General features: G+C 38.0%; 2 protein-coding genes across 3 annotated transcripts in view; both read left to right on the top strand.

Annotated features, from left to right (window-relative positions):
- The window catches only part of LOC131443590 (estrogen-related receptor gamma-like), a 47,570-nt gene extending 35,659 nt beyond the window's left edge, over nucleotides 1–11,911 (top strand). For both annotated transcript variants that reach the window (XM_058613332.1, XM_058613331.1), the window contains exons 7-8: nucleotides 9,649–9,918; nucleotides 10,038–11,911. In XM_058613332.1, coding sequence (XP_058469315.1) covers nucleotides 9,649–9,918; nucleotides 10,038–10,282 — 515 coding nt within the window. In that variant the 3' untranslated portion in view covers nucleotides 10,283–11,911. The remainder of the gene's footprint in view (nucleotides 1–9,648; nucleotides 9,919–10,037) is intronic.
- A 3,150-nt stretch (nucleotides 11,912–15,061) lies between these two features.
- On the top strand, nucleotides 15,062–19,314 carry si:ch211-57i17.5 (usherin). Its single transcript, XM_058614154.1, has 8 exons — nucleotides 15,062–15,126; nucleotides 15,677–15,749; nucleotides 15,834–15,885; nucleotides 17,154–17,344; nucleotides 17,424–17,528; nucleotides 18,276–18,347; nucleotides 18,434–18,619; nucleotides 18,807–19,314. The coding sequence occupies exons 1-8, from the start codon at nucleotides 15,062–15,064 to the stop codon at nucleotides 18,894–18,896; spliced, it is 834 nt and encodes a 277-aa protein (XP_058470137.1). The 3' UTR covers nucleotides 18,897–19,314.
- Nucleotides 19,315–19,344: the final 30 nt, after the last annotated feature.

The following is a 19,344-nucleotide window of genomic DNA, read 5'->3' as shown; positions in this document are numbered from 1 at the left end:
CTTTTTTGTCAAAATTTGGACGACATACTATCCTATGACATTTTAGACAAATTTAGGACGACATTTTATAGTATGATTTTTTTGTCAAATTTTGGACGACATACTAATGTATGACTTTTTTGTCAAAATTTGGACGACTTGCTATAGTATGACTTTTTTGTCAAAATTTGGATGACATGTTATAGTATGACATTTTTGTCAAATTTTGGACGACATACTATAGGATGACGTTTTAGTCAAATTTTGGACGACATACTTATCTATGACTTTTTTGTCAAATTGTGGACAACATGCTATAGTATGACTTTAGTCAAAATTTGGATGACATACTATCCTATGACTTTTTAGTCAAATTTTGGACGACATGCTATGGTATGATTTTTTTGTCAAATTTTGGACGACATACTAATTATGACTTTTTTGTAAAAATTTGGACGACTTGCTATAGTATGACTTTTTTGTCAAATTTTGGACGACATACTATAGGATGACGTTTTAGTCAAATTTTGGACGACATACTAACCTATGACTTTTTTGTCAAATTTTGACGACATGCTAAAATATGACTTTTTTGTCACATTTTGGATGACATACTAACCTATGACTTTTTTGTCAAATTTTGGACGACATGCTATAGTATGACTTTTTTGGACGACATGCTATAGTATGACTTTTTTGTCAAATTTTGGACGACATTTTCAAGTTCAAGTTTCAAGTAGTTTATTTGTCAAATGTACTATATATACGACATACAGCACAGATGAAATTGCAGTCCTCTCAGACCCACGGTGCAAAACAGGCAGTAAACATAAATAAACAATCAACAATAAACAATCAACAGACATGAAGTAAACAATCAACAAGAAATACTAACCTATGACTTTTCTGTCACATTTTGGACGACAAGCTATAGTATGACTTTTCTGTCACATTTTGGACAACATGCTATAGTATGACATTTTTGTCAAATTTTGGACGACATACGATAGGATGACGTTTTGGTCAAATTATGGACGACATACTAACCTTTGACTTTGTTGTCAAATTTTGGACGACATACTAAAATATGACTTTTTTGTCAAATTTTGGACGACATACTAACCTATGACTTTTTTGTCAAATTTTGACGACATGCTAAAATATGACTTTTTTGTCAAATTTTGGACGACATACTAACCTATGACTTTTTTGTCAAATTTTGACGACATGCTAAAATATGACTTTTTTGTCACATTTTGGACGACATAGTAAAATATGACTTTTTTGTCAAAATTTGGACGACATGCTATAGTATGACTTTTTTGTCAAATTTTTATCGACATGCTTTAGTATGACTTTTTTGTCAAAATTTGGACGACATGCTATAGTATGACTTTTCTGTCAAATTTTGGACGACATACTATAGGATGACGTTTCAGTCAAATTTTGGACGACATACTATAGGATGACGTTTTAGTCAAATTTTGGACGACATACTAACCTATGACTTTTTTGTCAAATTTTGGACGACATGCTATAGTATGACTTTTTTGTCAAAATTTGGACGACATGCTATAGTATGACTTTTTTGTCAAATTTTGGACGACATATTCAAGTTCAAGTTTCAAGTAGTTTATTTGTCAAATGTACTATATGTACGACATACAGCACATATGAAATTGCAGTCCTCTCAGACCCACGGTGCAAAACAGGCAGTAAACATAAATAAACAATCAACAATAAACAATCAACAGACATGAAGTAAACAATCAACAAGAAATACTAACCTATGACTTTTTTGTCAAATTTTGGACGACATACTAAAATATGACTTTTTTGTCAAAATTTGGACGACATGCTATAGTATGACTTTTTTGTCAAATTTTGGACGACATGCTATAGTATGACTTTTTTGTCAAATTTTAGACGACATGCTATAGTATGACTTTTTTGTCAAATTTTGGACGACATGCTATAGTATGATTTTTTTGTCAAATTTTGGACGACATGCTATAGTATGACTTTTCTGTCAAATTTTGGACGACATCCTATAGTATGACATTTTTGTCAAATTTTGGACGACATGCTATAGTATGACTTTTTTGTCAAATTTTGGACGACATGCTATAGCAATATTTTTTTGTCAAAATTTGGATGACATACTATCCTATGACATATTAGACAAATTTAGGATGACATTTTATAGTATGACTTTTTTGTCAAATTTTTATCGACATGCTATAGTATGACTTTTTTGTCAAAATTTGGACGACATACTATCCTATGACATTTTAGACAAATTTAGGACGACATTTTATAGTATGATTTTTTTGTCAAATTTTGGACGACATACTAATGTATGACTTTTTTGTCAAAATTTGGACGACTTGCTATAGTATGACTTTTTTGTCAAAATTTGGATGACATGTTATAGTATGACATTTTTGTCAAATTTTGGACGACATACTATAGGATGACGTTTTAGTCAAATTTTGGACGACATACTTATCTATGACTTTTTTGTCAAATTGTGGACAACATGCTATAGTATGACTTTAGTCAAAATTTGGATGACATACTATCCTATGACTTTTTAGTCAAATTTTGGACGACATGCTATGGTATGACTTTTTTGTCAAATTTTGGACGACATACTAATGTATGACTTTTCTGTCAAATTTTGGACGACTTCCTATAGTATGAAGTTTTTGTCAAATTTTGGAAGACATACTTATCTATGACTTTTTTGTCAAAATTTGGACGACATGCTATAGTATGATGTGACTTTTTTGTCAAAATTTTGACGACATGCTATAGTATGACTTTTTTGTCAAATTTTTATCGACATGCTATAGTATGACTTTTTTGTCAAATTTTGGACGACATACTAATGTATGACTTTTGTTTCAAAATTTGGACGACTTGCTATAGTATGACTTTTTTGTCAAAATTTGGATGACATACTATGGTATGATTTTTTTTGTCAAATTTTTGACGACAAACCATACTATGATTTTTTTGTCAAATTTTGGACGACATACTATAGTATGACTTTTCTGTCAAATTGTGGACGACATACTAACCTATGACTTTTTTGTCAAATTTTGGACGACATACTATAGGATGACGTTTTAGTCAAATTTTGGACGACATACTAACCTATGACTTTTTTGTCAAATTTTGACGACATGCTATAGTATGACTTTTTTGTCAAAATTTGGATGACATGCTATAGTATGACTTTTTTGTCAAATTTTTATCGTCATGCTATAGTATGACTTTTTTGTAAAAATTTGGACGACATACTATCCTATGACTTTTCTGTCACATTTTGGACGACAAAGCTATAGTATGACTTTTCTGTCACATTTTGGACGACATACTAATGTATGACTTTTTTTATCAAATTTTGGACGACATACTATAGGATGACGTTTTAGTCAAATTTTGGACGACATGCTATAGTATGACTTTTTTGTCAAATTTTGGACGACATGCTATTGTATCACTTTTTTGTCAAATTTTGGACGACATGCTATAGTATGACTTTTTTATCAAATTTTGGACGACATACTATAGGATGACGTTTTAGTCAAATTTTGGACGACATGCTATAGTATGACTCTTTTGTCAAATTTTGGACGACATGCTATAGTATGACTTTTTTGTCAAATTTTGGACGACATGCTATAGTATGACTTTTTAATCAAATTTTGGACGACATGCTATAGTATGATTTTTTTTTGTCAAATTTTGGACGACATACTAATGTATGACTTTCTTGTCAGAATTTGGACGACTTGCTATAGTATGACTTTTTTGTCAAAATTTGGACGACTTGCTATAGTATGACTTTTTTGTCAAAATTTGGATGACATGCTATAGTATGACTTTTCTGTCAAATTTTGGACGACATCCTATAGTATGACTTTTTAGTCAAATTTTGGACGACATACTTATCTATGACTTTTTTGTCAAAATTTTGACGACATGCTATAGTATGATATGACTTTTTTGTCAAAATTTTGACGACATGCTATAGTATGACTTTTTTGTCAAATTTTTATCGACATGCTATAGTATGACTTTTTTGTCAAAATTTGGACGACATGCTATAGTATGACTTTTCTGTCAAATTTTGGACGACATACTATAGGATGACGTTTCAGTCAAATTTTGGACGACATACTATAGGATGACGTTTTAGTCAAATTTTGGACGACATACTAACCTATGACTTTTTTGTCAAATTTTGGACGACATGCTATAGTATGACTTTTTTGTCAAATTTTGGACGACATGCTATAGTATGACTTTTTTGTCAAATTTTGGACGACATTTTCAAGTTCAAGTTTCAAGTAGTTTATTTGTCAAATGTACTATATGTACGACATACAGCACATATGAAATTGCAGTCCTCTCAGACCCACGGTGCAAAACAGGCAGTAAACATAAATAAACAATCAACAATAAACAATCAACAGACATGAAGTAAACAATCAACAAGAAATACTAACCTATGACTTTTTTGTCAAATTTTGGACGACATACTAAAATATGACTTTTTTGTCAAAATTTGGATGACATGCTATAGTATGACTTTTTTGTCAAATTTTGGACGACATGCTATAGTATGACTTTTTTGTCAAATTTTAGACGACATGCTATAGTATGACTTTTTTGTCAAATTTTGGACGACATGCTATAGTATGATTTTTTTGTCAAATTTTGGACGACATGCTATAGTATGACTTTTTTGTCAAATTTTAGACGACATGCTATAGTATGACTTTTTTGTCAAATTTTGGACGACATGCTATAGTATGATTTTTTTGTCAAATTTTGGACGACATGCTATAGTATGATTTTTTTGTCAAATTTTGGACGACATGCTATAGTATGACTTTTCTGTCAAATTTTGGACGACATCCTATAGTATGACGTTTTTGTCAAATTTTGGACGACATACTAATGTATGACTTTCTTGTCAGAATTTGGACGACTTGCTATAGTATGACTTTTTTGTCAAAATTTGGACGACTTGCTATAGTATGACTTTTTTGTCAAAATTTGGATGACATGCTATAGTATGACTTTTCTGTCAAATTTTGGACGACATCCTATAGTATGACTTTTTAGTCAAATTTTGGACGACATACTTATCTATGACTTTTTTGTCAAAATTTTGACGACATGCTATAGTATGACGTTTTAGTCAAATTTTGGACGACATACTTATCTATGACTTTTTTGTAAAAATTTTGACGACATGCTATAGTATGATATGACTTTTTTGTCAAAATTTTGACGACATGCTATAGTATGACTTTTTTGTCACATTTTGGACGACATACTAACCTATGACTTTTCTGTCACATTTTGGACTACAAGCTATAGTATGACTTTTTTGTCATATTTTGGACGAGATACTAATGTATGACTTTTTTGTCAAATTTTGGACAACATGCTATAGTATGACTTTTTTGTCAAATTTTGGACGACATACTAATGTATGACGTTTTAGTCAAATTTTGGACGACATACTAATGTATGACGTTTTAGTCAAATTTTGGACGACATACTAACTTTTTACCTTTTTTGTCACATTTTGGACGACATGCTATAGTATGACTTTTTTGTCAAAATTTGGACGACATACTATCCTATGACTTTTAAGTCAAATTTTGGACGACATGCTAATGTATGACTTTTTTGTCAAAATTTGGACGACTTGCTATAGTAGGACTTTTTTGTCAAAATTTGGATGACATGCTATAGTATGACTTTTTTGTCAAATTTTTATCGACATGCTATAGTATGACTTTTTTGTCAAAATTTGGACGACATGCTATAGACATTCTTGTCGAAATTTGGATGACATGCTACTGTATGACTTTTTTTTATCAAATTTTGGACGACATGCTATAGTATGACATTTTTGTCAAAATTTGGACGACATACTAACCTATGACTTTTTGTCACATTTTGGACGCCATGCTATAGTATGACTTTTTTGTCACATTTTGGACGACATGCTATAGTATGACTTTTTTGTCAAAATTTGGACGACATGCTATAGTATGACTTTTTTGTCAAATTTTGGACGACATGCTATAGGAGTACGTTTTAGTCAAATTTTGGACGACATACTAACCTATGACTTTTTTATTAAAATTTTGGACGACATACTAACCTATGACTTTTTTGTCACATTTTGGACGACATGCTATATAGTATGACTTTTTTGTCAAAATGTGGACGACATACTAACATATGACTTTTCTGTCACATTTTGGACGACATACTAACCTATGACTTTTTGTCCCATTTTGGACGACATGCTATAGTATGATTTTTTTGTAATTTTTGGACGACATACTAACATATGACTTTTTTGTCACATTTTGGACGACATACTAACCTATGACTTTTTTGTCCAATTTTGAGGACATGCTAAAATATGACTTTTTATCACATTTTGGACGACATACTAAAATATGACTTTTTTGTCAAAATTTGGATGACATGCTATAGTATGATTTTTTTGTCAAATTTTGGACGACATACTAATGTATGAGGGCCACATGGTGGTGTAGTGGTTAGCACTCTCGCCTTGCAGCGAGAAGACCTGGGTTCGAGCCCCGGTTGGAACAAGGGCCTTTCTGCATGGAGTTTGCATGTTCTCCCCGTGTGTGCGTGGGTTCTCTCCGGGTACTCCGGCTTCCTCCCACAGTCCAAAAACATGCGATGTGGGGATAGGTAAATTGGACACTCCAAATTGACCATAGGAGTGAGTGTGAGAGTGAATGGTTGTTTGTCTCTATCTGTGTGTGGCCCTGCGATGGACTGGCGAACTGTCCAGGGTGTACCCCACCTATCGCCCGATGTAGCTGAGATTGGCACAGCACCCCCCGCGACCCTCTAGCAGAGGATAAAGCGGTAGATGATGACTGACTGACTGACTAACCTATGACTTTTTGTCAAAATTTGGACAGCATACTAAACTATGAGTTTTTTGTCAAAAATTGGACGACATTCTATAGTATGACTTTTTTGTCGCATTTTGGATGACATCCTAAAGGAAATTTTTTTTAAAGATAAAGTCATATTTTAATCTAAATGAAGGAGAAAATGGTTTATCTGGTCACTGTTGTTTTTTCAAAAGTTTTTTCATGACATTTATTGAAAACAAAAAAACTATACTAAGCTATAAAAATATTCAGAGACAATCCATAAAATTGATAGTAATTTCAGTCTGCGTTGAGTCATTGTCCTATCTGTTACGGACCTAAAACATCCAGTATCTGGGACGTTTTGGCTGGTGTCACTGATCAGCTGTTTCAGTTTGCTTGAAAAAGAAATAAAAATAGACAGACATTGAAAGAGAGGAAGAGAGGAAAGGGCAGATGGCAAATGATATATAAAAAAATGTAGTTACCTGATGTAGAATAGAATAGAACTTGAAAATTGTCCTTGGCTCACCAATTACAGATGACAAAACTGATTAGACTATAAAAACACATTAAAATAACAATAAAAAAGAAAATGTCCTACAAGAAAATATTTGGAGAGTCAAAGACAAAGAAAAATAGGTGAAACAGACAAATACATAGGGAGATTTGTATTAAAATGCTGCCTCCTCCTAGCAGCAAAATAGCCATGTCACATCAGCTCTGGATGAGTGGTAAGCCACGGGGGTCCTATCGCTGTGAGAACCAGGGTCCAGGGCAAAGTGGCCTGGGCCATCTGAGTTCTCCGCCCAGGGGGAGATGAGTGTGACGGGGCTACTGTCCTGGCTGCTCACCCTCCTCTGCATCTGCTCTTATCACGCAGATTGACAGTGATGCGGTATGAAGTCTGAGGGCCAGACAGGCAGATGCGCTGGCTAAAGACCAACTGCCCTCTTCACTTTTGGCCTTTTTAGAGTCTGCGCTGCTGCAAGTTTGGCTGTCAAATGTGACTGTAGTGAGTCTGGCTCCGTGTTGTTCTTGATAAGAAACACTGGCAACACAATTCTGCCCAAATGTCAACACCCCTCCCCGCTGCCATCCGTCTCTTTATTGATAGTTTTGTATTTGACCTTAAAATATATCAGTGGATTGCCTGAGATTTCATTGCAGTGGCCCACACACACACATACCCATGCACGCACGCACACTAGCATTCATACAGGTCTCTCCTGCTGATCGATGGCCTGGTGCCAGAATACTGATCCCTATCGACCAATGAAACTGTGCACAGACAGCATTTCCAATCAATCAGGCAGCAATAGTGGGGAAATGGGCGCCACTGACATCCCTGTGGTGATTGTAAAGAGCAGTGGCTCCTGATAACAATCACTGATGGTGTCAAAAACATAAACATCTACCCCCTCCTCCCCTCGCTCTGTAAAATCATCTGTTTAATTACAGTCCGTGTGTGTGTGTGTGTGTGTGTGTGTGTATGCAGGTTTATGTGGGGAGGGGGATCACTTTTAATCATGCTCCTGTGGGGTGTAATTGTCAATCAAAGTAGGTGTGTGTGTGTGTGTGTGTCCCACACAGTGTAATTAAATTCACCTCATATTCACTGTCCTTTGTCACGCCCTTTGCTGCGTGTGGCTGACTGTGAAATGATTCATTCTGCCACAAACAAATCCCGCATCTCCAAAGATACTCAGGGCTCTCACACTAACACTGTCATTTACACGTCACATTTGTTGTCATTAGGATTTAATCAAAGTCAAAATGCATGGATTAAAAATACTGTATCCCACATTTCCCTCAAAAAGGGGAATGCTCTCTTACCTGCTACTGACCTTCATACCTGGAGTTTATTGTCCTGTTTATGCCTTGTCGGTGACAGCTGTGGTCAGAGGCATCCATCCATCCATCAGCACATCGGTGGTCAAGGTCACTTTGACTTCACAAGATGAGCTCTCAGCTATGAACGCCTTGAAGACATTTCCACAAATGTGTCACAAATGTTCACTTGGAATGAATTGATTCGATTTTGGTTGTCAAAGGTCAAGGTCACCGGTACTTCACAATACAGATTTTTGCCCTTAACCTCTAGTATCTTTCACAAATGTCAGTCTTGGATTACAGTATAGGTCCATAAGCTCATATTCAAATTATGCAAAAAGCATGTTTATGTTCCCTATTCAGTACCCCATAACTCATTAACCCTTAGTGCTCACACAGCACTGATCTGTGCCGCAGGTGCATGGTAAATTGCCATGGGAATAATACACAAAACTATATGGACATCCTGGGGGAGGGTCACATATTCAGGCTTTAAAAAACGTGTTCATTTGTCTTCTTATATGTTGCTGAGTCAAAGTTATGATTAATTTTATATCACATTTTCAGTAGTGATATAAAGTAGCAATAATTGTGCAGAAGTCACAAAATTTGACCGTTTTTACTTTTCTTTTTTGTTCATAAAAACGAGCCAAGTGAACTTTGAACTGTGGCATATTTCCAAATTTCACAAATTCAATCGGATTTTTAGTACTTTTTACTCATGTCTGTGTTATATAGTTGGTGAAAATGATTTTTTGCCTATAGGTTGTGCTGAAAAAAAGGATATAAGACACTTTATATTGCACATTTTTAGAAACTCTGTACATACTGTATGTTTTAAGCAATTAAAAGTGGTTGTAACTCCATTTGAACCTTTCTTTTTCAGGCTTTCCCTCCCTCTCCCTGGCAGACCAGATGAGTCTACTGCAGAGTGGCTGGATGGAGATCTTGATCCTGCGGGTGGTGTTCCGCTCGCTGGCCCTGGAGGACAAGCTGGTGTATGCTGAGGACTACATCATGGACGAGGAGCAGTCCAAGCTGGCAGGTCTGCTCGACCTTAACAACGCCATCCTGCAGCTGGTGAAGAAGTACAAAACCATGGGGCTGGAGAAGGAGGAGTTTGTGGTCCTCAAGGCCATAGCACTCTCTAACTCAGGTATCAGCCGCTTGTTAGTGATTATAGATGTTATTTTCTTTGTTTATCTACACTATCTTTGTGTATTTCTAGTCTTCTGTGTGTTATGGTTTTACCTTCATGTCCATCTCTTTTATTAGACTCCATGCAAATTGAGGACTCGGAGGCAGTTCAGAGACTCCAGGATGTCCTTCATGGGGCCCTCCAGGATTACGAGGCCACCCACCACCCGGAGGACCCTCGGCGTGCGGGCAAACTGATCATGACCCTCCCTCTCCTGCGTCAGACAGCTGCCCGTGCCGTCCAGCACTTCTGCAGCATCAAACAGGACGGCCGCGTGCCGATGCACAAACTCTTCCTCGAACTGCTGGAGGCCAAAGCCTGACCCCCCGAACACAGCTTCATCCTCCTGACCTCCGGTGCAGAGGTCGGGGTGCGAGGAAGTGAAGGATAACGGGTAACAGTGGGGTATAACGCCATGTATTTGTCCATTTCAGCTTGCATTTGACTGTATTGTTTCAAATTTGCAATTGCCAGAAGGCAGCTGGAGTACTTTTTAGAGCTGCACCCCCCCTTCCCCCTCCACCCCTCCTATTTCCAATGAACATTTGGGGAAAAAAAACAGTCATATTCGCATTTTAGTGTCTTTGGCGCCATGGACGTTGTCATCTGTGCTGTGTGTGACACTTATTTAAATGTGTTGACCTGCATCGGAAGCAGAGGACAGACAGTTTAAAGCAGAGGAAATCGCCTTCTAGAGATATTTACACTTTCATGCCAAAAGTAGAGCTTCTTTCATCAAATGACCACCTGATACTTGAAGATCCTCGTGGATTATGTCTCTCCCTCCCCCTCCCCCCCATCTTGAAGCCTGTTAATATGCATCCTAGTGCATTTAGAGAAGCCTTTTTTTCATAATGTGACTTGATTTGTCCTTTTGTATAGAAAACGTCATGTGTCCTGAGAGGTACAGTAAAGTCTTGCCAAAGAGTAAAGACTCATACTATTGAATAATACCAGCAAACGTCCACAGCATTATAACGTGGCCTCCACGACATTCACTTAACCTATACATCCCCGCTCTGTCGTGTGTCCCGAATCTATCTATCTATCTATCCAGTCACTACACCGTATATATGAATAATCAAAGAATCAGAATCTCGTCACACAATAACCTGATTTTAGCAGAACATTTCAGGGACTTAACATGTCATGATACAGCGGTACTACAGCAATGTGATATTTATTTAAAAGCGTCTCTTGTTCTTTTGCTGTTTTTATTTCCTATTGAAGCAATTACAGTGGATCTTTCTTTTTCTTTTTAAGATTTTTAAACGATATCATTGTAAGATAATTTTTTTTTTTTTTACTAGCTTCTCCGCTGCAGCACTGATACCTACTGTACGTAAAAACCATATCACGAGATTCAAGACGACATGATCATAAGTGGAGTCTTGTACTTGAATTTAAAGATCCATAACGTTGTAGGGTTGTGAACGCCCATAGATATAACTTTAACTATGTAAAAATGGCTGCCATACTGTATAATCCGGATTAGGGAGGCACTTGATATCCTTTCTATGGTAGAAATCTGTGTGTAGGATAAAAACGTGTGCACTACTTTTGCTTTTTTAGCCATAAGGTTTTGGGGGAAGTGTAGGGGGGTGACACTGTGTAAATCTAGTGTGTTTAGTGTGAAGAGTTTTTCCTTTTCTGCACATATTAAATGAAGGGATTCAATTTCGAAGGAGTTTTAAATTTGCAGAAAGCCGTGGCCCCTCGTTCTACTCCTTAATGCAAGGTACTGTGATGTCCATATTCTTTGGCGAGGGCAGCACTATGGCAGGTTAAATGTATGTTCTGTACTTTTTTGCTGTATATACATCATGTCCTCCTATGCCAACAGAGATGTTTGAAGATGCAAATAAGCTGTGTTTGGATGAGTTGTGCCGTGCTATTTCATTCTCAGGTGGATTCTTGGGCAATAAAGATGTTCCCCATAATGCAAAGCTCATTATATCTCCGAGTGTCATCTTCTTCTTTTTTTAATGACGAGACAAGAGGGGGAAGCTTGAAACGAATTCATTAAGAGGCTGGTAAGTCGTCGTAGTCTATTCTGCATGGTCTGACAACAGACTGTCGTCCCCAACTAAGGCTCATTATGTCATATTAAGGCCACCAAAGCTCAGCTGGACGGAGTTTTATAATTAACAGCTGTAATATAATGAAGTGAACAGTGGCTTCGGGGAGCGCTGGTCATCAGATGACAAAGATGCAGCCGAGTCATCATTTACTCATTCACTGTCAGAGGAGTTAGTGTTCTTAATACACAGCGTACAAGAATACGTTTGTTTATCTTGTTTCTAATGATTCAGTGTCACGTTTACAGACATTTATTAGAGGGCCGTATCATCCATTTTGTTCCCACTTGGTCCAAATGAAGAATAAACTTAAAACCAGTAGGATGCTGCTGTGTTTGTTAAATTCACATTCTAGAGTCGGATTAAATCTGACCAATTTATTTGATTGTTTCCTGATCTTTCATTCATAAAACTAGGTGTAGGGCAGTGTAGAGCTTTTATTTTCTTTGAAGGAAGTGACTTTGACGTCGACTTTTTGTCAATTTTATAACTGTTTTTTTTAAATCCCAACGTCCTCTGCTGTTTGGGAATGTGACTGAATGTCTGATGATCGAATAACACATTTATCTCTGGAAATTAGTTCAAAAGAAACAAAGAAAACCTTTATATTTTATGGCTGAAGTGGCCCTTTAAGGGTTTTTACACTTTACCACATTCACAGAAATGTAACACAGTCGTTCACGAGCCCAGACACCTTCAGCATTAATTAGAAATATAATAATATCCATATCTCACACTTTCCAAAATATTCAAAGCTTTGACAGGAATGTTTCATTTTTCCAAAACTTTCACCACTTTGAAATTCAACAACTTCAGCACAATCTCAGTTAGAAAACTTCATTTAAGCTTGAAAGACTTTAAAGACTTCTATTTAAGACGGCTATTAAACTCACATTCATCTTTTTTTTATGTCTTTTGCAGTTTTTTTTTTTTTTTTTACTTCAGTTCATTTTTAAATTGTTAAAAAAAAAAATGACACCAGACAAAGTTTGGTGAAAAACAACAAAACTGAAAGCAAGAGCTTCATAAACATTACAAAGTTACGCCACCAAATAAGCTGGTGGAGGTTTTTAAAATGAATAAACCGCACATTTGTCGTAGCTTGATCGATGTCAACACCGTATTTTACAGCATCTATTTGAGAATGTGATTAGATATTTGGGAAAACGCGTCGCTTTTATTAGCGTGGTGATTGAAGAGACAGATATTTCGTTTTGGATTACATGGTTTCTGATTGAGTTTACAGTTGATAAAGGAAGTAGTAACTGGAGGGACACACTGCTTTCACTGGCAATCAGTCACGACTGCATCTGTTACACCAAGCGTGACATTTACTTCATTTTTTACAATAACAATGTAAATCAAGTTTTAAATAGTCAACACGTCCAGGATGTGCTCTGCCATGGATGGACTTTTCTGTCTCAGACAGGTGGGGGGGAAAGGGGGGGGGGGGCAAAAAACAATAGATAGAATAAAGATGGATGGGCAGACAGACTAAATCCTAGTGATCCCATTTGTCCTTCACTCTTGTAATCTGTCAGCAAGAGCAAAATAGTCTCCTTATTTACCTGTGGTTAGGACTCACCGAGCTCGCCGAGGCCCGGCGGCATTTTTCACCACATCAGCCTCCAGTAAGTGAGTTAGTGATCTTGAGTGATTCGTCCCCGTATGTCTCGCTCCCTAAATGAGTTAGTGTGTGTCTCGTGGCTGTGTCGCTCTGACACCTTGGTGATGGATGAGGCCCCGAGGAGATGGGCTGTAAAAAAGGCTGATTCTGGCACTCAAGGGTGAGATCACTTCCTCAATAAAAAAGCATTGTCCCGAATCATCACGGCAAGGTATGAATGCTGATTAGGGTATTAGACGGAGGAGAGCTGGTCTGTAAAAATAAATCAAATGAGCTGTTAGTTAATGCAGGGGGGGGCGGGGGGGCTTCTGATACAGACTGGTGATGTCTGGAACTGAGGCCAAGGACTGAATACAGGAAGTTTTAATATAACCATGTAACCACTGATGAGCCACAAAGTTAGAGCCCATTTGTACAATTGTATAGGAGTCAAACTCGATGCTATAATGACCGTACAGTATAATTATTTCTCAATCACTTTATTGGAACACATGCAAGAAAATACAGGAAATGTATGAAGTTTTAAATGACCATTTTTTTTGGGGGGGGGGGGTAAAAAAAAAGCTTTTATAGGTTAAAGTGTCAAGTATTTAGTGTGAGCCTGATTCTCTGAAACCCTGTTGGTAAAAACCTGTGTTTGTCCTACTATTCCATGCTGTGAAAAAGCTCTATTACACCAGTTTGATCATGACATACACATCTTCTTTTCAATACTGTGTCACTGTTAATTGTGAGATAACATGTTTGCAACTTGTAGCCTAAACCTAAACTGTGAGTGCAAACCATGTAAACAAGTGCCTTAACATTGTACATCAGTGTCCATTAGTCTGAAAAAGATACTGCGTGTGGTGGAGTGCGACAATGTGATGCAAAAGTGCAGTTCACGGTTTATTTCACTGGTGTGATTGTTGGAGTGTGAGGTCAGGTAGGGGAGACTGTTGTACGAGTTAAACTCATTGGCAGTTTGCTGATGTATAAGAACGACTTTCCACTCTAAATGCCAATGATCACAGCATTTGACAGACATTAAAACATTAAAGCTTGGGCTCAGTAAAGATCATGTTTCTATGTAAAGCACTTTTCTGTGTTGAGGAATTCTTTTAACACACTATGACAAACCCTCTCCAGGACAGACACTTTAAAGCATCATGTCAGTTCAGTCATTTTAAAAGAACAAAACATGACACCACAGAGCAGCAACATACCTTCAATCCTAAAAGACCTTCATCCGGCTTCTCACATTTTAGATTCAGGGCCTTTATCTGAGTAGAACTGTTTTGCTCCGTCCTAAAATGAAACACGAGTGGTTAAAGTTCAAAACTTGAACATCGCTGACTGTTCTTTTGCATTCTTTGAGCACAACATTGACAGACTAATGAGTTCATTTCTCTGACTCATGAAGCTGGAGGTTGCCTCACAACAACACAACCAGCAGCTGCAGCTGTCTGGCGCCATCATGTGGTTATACAGCATATTACAAGGAAATTAGATAGATAGATAGATAGATAGATAGATGTTATTGCAAGCTTAAAATGTTTTATAAACTTTTGAGATTAGATTAGAAGACTTTTAGATGCATTTATTAAAATGACAGAATGTAAAAACATAAACGAGGCCACTGTCAAAAATGTGACACCTAGAATAGAATGCTTTAAAAATGCAACTATATTCAGCCTCCGGGAATTACTAGTATTAGTATTGTTCTGATACTATGAAATATATACAGTGAAATGTAAAAACTGTCCTGGACTGTAGATATACTGTAAATAAGAGGGACATCATCTTATAAGAAAGGACAGACTCACACGGTGCACCTGAGGAGCAGAACGGTGACACATGCCTCTGCGGGCAAAACTGAAACCTGACACCTGGCTGTTTCCATGGCACTGCTGGAGAAGAGCAAAGGTTGATGGGACTTACAGATGATCAAGTGTGCAAACACACACTGTCACTTAGTTTGAGGCTCTTTTAATAGATAGTCATTTCTATGTTTTCTTTGTCGTGCTTTCAGGGACAGGAAAGAGGACACGGGGATATACGTCGTCCACTCTCGTCTCACCTGTGTGGTGCTGAAGAGAGAGCAAGTAAAAGTATCAGGTGTAAAATATTGATGGGCTGACAGGTGTGATCCTAAATGCCTCTGCCTTTCTGATCAATGTATCTCACAGCGAGGGGCTGCCAGAACGCCCGCCACAGGCAGAACCACGGACCTCAGCACTGGTGAGTGTCTGCCTGGACATACGTCCACTTCAGCAGTTTCTTTTCTAATATTGCTTTGACAGGTTTTCTCTCTCTCTGTAAATTTATAACAAGAATCTTGGACTGAACTTGGTTTGTCTTGGAGAGTCTTTCCTGGAAAGGAGCATGAAATAGTTAGAGTTACTGGCACCTTTCTGGGCCTTCAGGGCCAAACAATATACAGTTTTTATAACAATATATAATATTTACAGTCTGGACATATTCAAGACTTCTTATTGATCTGTATATATAAATGATATAAGAGTTTTTAAGGTTTTTTAAGGTGTGTGTGGTGTTATCTGCAAGCTAGAATCTAGGCCATGCAAGCCAGTATGTCTCCAGTTACACTGTTATCTCCTCCACAGTGTATGTGTGATCATCTTTCTTTCTTTCTTTCTTTCTTTCTTTCTTTCTATCTTTCTTTCTTTTTTGCCTATGTCTAAAGCATGAACATGAAATTGTCTCATTCAGGTGCAAAAAAATACAATCAAATTAGTAAAATGTGGCTTCATTATTGGTTCACTCAGATGTATTCAAAAGAAATACATAATCTGCATAAGGTGATACCAGTGTTGTAATGTAACAAAGTACAAACACTTTGTTACTGTACTTAAGTGCAAAATTCACGTATCTGTACTTTACTTTCTAGCAACTTTTACTTTTGCTCCACTATCTTTCCTCTATCTTTGTTACTCATTTCGAATGAGCCGTCTTTCATACCCATTCATATGCTGCAACATGATGTTAAGTGTCTTGCTCAAGGACAAATACAGACTAGCAGAGCCAGGAATTGAACCCACAACTCGCCCTACCACTGAGCTACCATTGCTCAACCATTACTCTCCACTTTTTTTAATACTTTCACTTCTCATGTCAACTTTAAGACCTATACTTAAGTAATATTATAAAAAAAGTGACCTCAACTTCTACCATGGTCATATAAAATCATCTTCTACTTTTTGCAAATGAGGTATCTTTAGACAACCAATGCATTAAACCCTCAGTTTTAACTTGATTTTAAAAAATGTGGAGCATTACAAAGTTCAGCACGACATTGCTCAATAAAAAGGTCCGTTCTTAAGTCGGGGTCATCATTTTGACAGTGGTAGTTTTTGTTTTTTGTGGAATAATTTAATTTCTGTGTGCAAAGTCAAATACTGGAATCATTCAAACATTTTGGATGCTAACAACATATTAAGAAAGGAAAATGGATAAACTTACAAGTCGTGTATGTGCTGTATACACTCAAGATTCACAGAGCCCCACTCCTCCTGGAGGAGGAGGAGGAGGAGGAGGAGGAGGAAGTGGGGGTGGCAGTGGTGAGCGGGCCGAGGGAGGTCAGGGAGAGCGGCCGGTCATTCAGGAGCTGTGGTTCATCGTTCTGATGGCGGCCATCGCCCTGCTGGTGCTGGCTGTCGTGTTGGGCGTCGTGCTTCATAAGGTGAGAGCCATCCGTGATGGGTCAGTGTCACACGTCCTTAAATCACATCTCAGTGAAGTTCTCTGTCATCCTGCACTAGGCCTTGAACAAACCCCCCTTCACCCGGGAGAGACCCCCACTGGTGGCCATGCCCATGCAGAAGAGGAGCCCCATGGCTGTCTACCCACACAGTAACTCTGTTTTGGTGAGTGAATATTTACTAATCACTATTTGGTTAAAACTTTTTTTGCAATTTAATACGGTACATAAGCTTCCTACATGGATAATGTAAGTGTTTGTGCACACACACCAATTAGTGTGTTACACTAGTTTATTAGTTTATTACACACCAGTAGTGAACACATACAAACCAGGCGCAGGATCAGTGGGAACTATTTATCTGTGTCTGGGGAGCAATGAGAGATTGGGTGCTGGGATTTGAACTGGTGACTTCCCAGTTACAAGCCCGATTCCTTTCCTCTGTTTGCATAATGTTATGTTAGTGGCTGATTTCTGGGGCATTGTACACAGAAAGACCAGCACAAATGACAGCTTATTATCAATTAAAGTATAAAAAACATCTTCAAGACACATTATTGATGCATTTATAAATAGAAAATAGACCAGATAACGATGAACCACAGCTCCTGAGCGACTGGCCGCACTCCCTGACCTCCCTCGGCCCGCTCACCACTGCCACCCCCACTTCCTCCTCCTCCTCCTCCTCCTCAAATTACTAAAGAAAGCACACACTTCTGCAAAGACTACAGAATCTGGATCACCACCAAAATCCAATCACTTCTTCTTCTTCTTTGGGCCACAACCTACAGTTCAAATCCATTCTTTACCTTTCGAGTTAAGCTGCTCCCTGACAAACACGACCAAAAACATAACCTCCAATAACTGACAAACACTATAACCAGTATATTACATTTCACCCTCTCTTTCTCAGTTTGACACTGTCCCTGACACAACAGGCTTCTCCACCAGCGTAACACTCAAGGGCTTCACCATGAAGATTGAGGTACAGCTCTAACTAATAATTAAAGCACAGAAACAACTGTTAAGTTGTGCTTGTGTATAACACGGTTGGGTTGTTCCGTCTTCCAGGAAGTGCTGGAGGCTAAATGTGAGCCCTCCGATGAGGCTCTACCTCCGCAGGGTGAGCTGGGTGTCCTCAGTGTCCTCAGTGTGAACTCTCTGAGGCGCAGCGTGAGCCAGGTGATGGACGGCAAGTCCCTCACGGGAGACGACGAAGCGTGGGACCCCAACATTTCAGGCCATGACAGTGGGATGGTGAGAGACCCCAAAAATATATGCTTATCCTGTCCAATGAAAACAGCCACCACTGCTGCATACGCCTAGTATTCAAATCTCACATCAGCACAACATCCAGGTGGAAAAACTATGAGCACTAACACAGGTGATGAGTGAATGGGGTGAATCCCGTATCCTGCACTGACTCTGTTCTTCTCCTTCGTAGTTCATGGAGGATGAAGAGTTTGTGGACACCATTAAGGGATTCAGCACCGTGAGGAAGGAGCACACCATGTTCACCGACACCAACCTGTGACCTCGGGACGGTCCGTGAACTTGTTGGGATTGCGGCCAAAATGCTCACCAGATGAAAGTGTGTCATTGTCGCTGGTCCAGAGTCATGAAGGTCAACCACAGCTGAGCCGAGGAGAAGTTCCAGGGAGGAGGAGGAGGAGGAGCCATTATTCATGTGGGAGTAACTGGTGATTGTAAAATGTTACCAGTCTGACATTTAAATATTAAGAGACTTTTCTACGGAGTGGATGAAAGAAGCATCTGGGAAAACTTTTTCATGAAAAACTGTGATATAAAAATATTGTGTGGTGATCCAGCGTAATTGAGTTTTTCCCCCCTCTTGGGAGTCGATCATTTTGTAACATTTTTTATTATTATTATTTCGCAGACACATTACTTTTTTTATCAACTTTTTTTTTTGCATATTATGCTTTTTTTGTTTTTGGAATAGCAGAACTGGCCCATCTGAA

Source organism: Solea solea, chromosome 17 (assembly GCF_958295425.1).
Source record: "Solea solea chromosome 17, fSolSol10.1, whole genome shotgun sequence".
Classification (NCBI taxonomy): Eukaryota; Metazoa; Chordata; class Actinopteri; order Pleuronectiformes; family Soleidae; genus Solea; species Solea solea.
This window is presented reverse-complemented; position numbering and strand designations above follow the sequence as displayed.

Coding starts and splice junctions, on each gene's coding strand:
- si:ch211-57i17.5 (XM_058614154.1), top strand. CDS start 15,062: ATGAAGCTGGAGGTTGCCTCACAACAACACAACCAGCAGCTGCAGCTG. Junction 15,127..15,676: donor CTGTCTGGCGCCATCATGTG/GTTATACAGCAT, acceptor TCGTGCTTTCAG/GGACAGGAAAGAGGACACGG. Junction 18,620..18,806: donor CAGGCCATGACAGTGGGATG/GTGAGAGACCCC, acceptor TCTCCTTCGTAG/TTCATGGAGGATGAAGAGTT.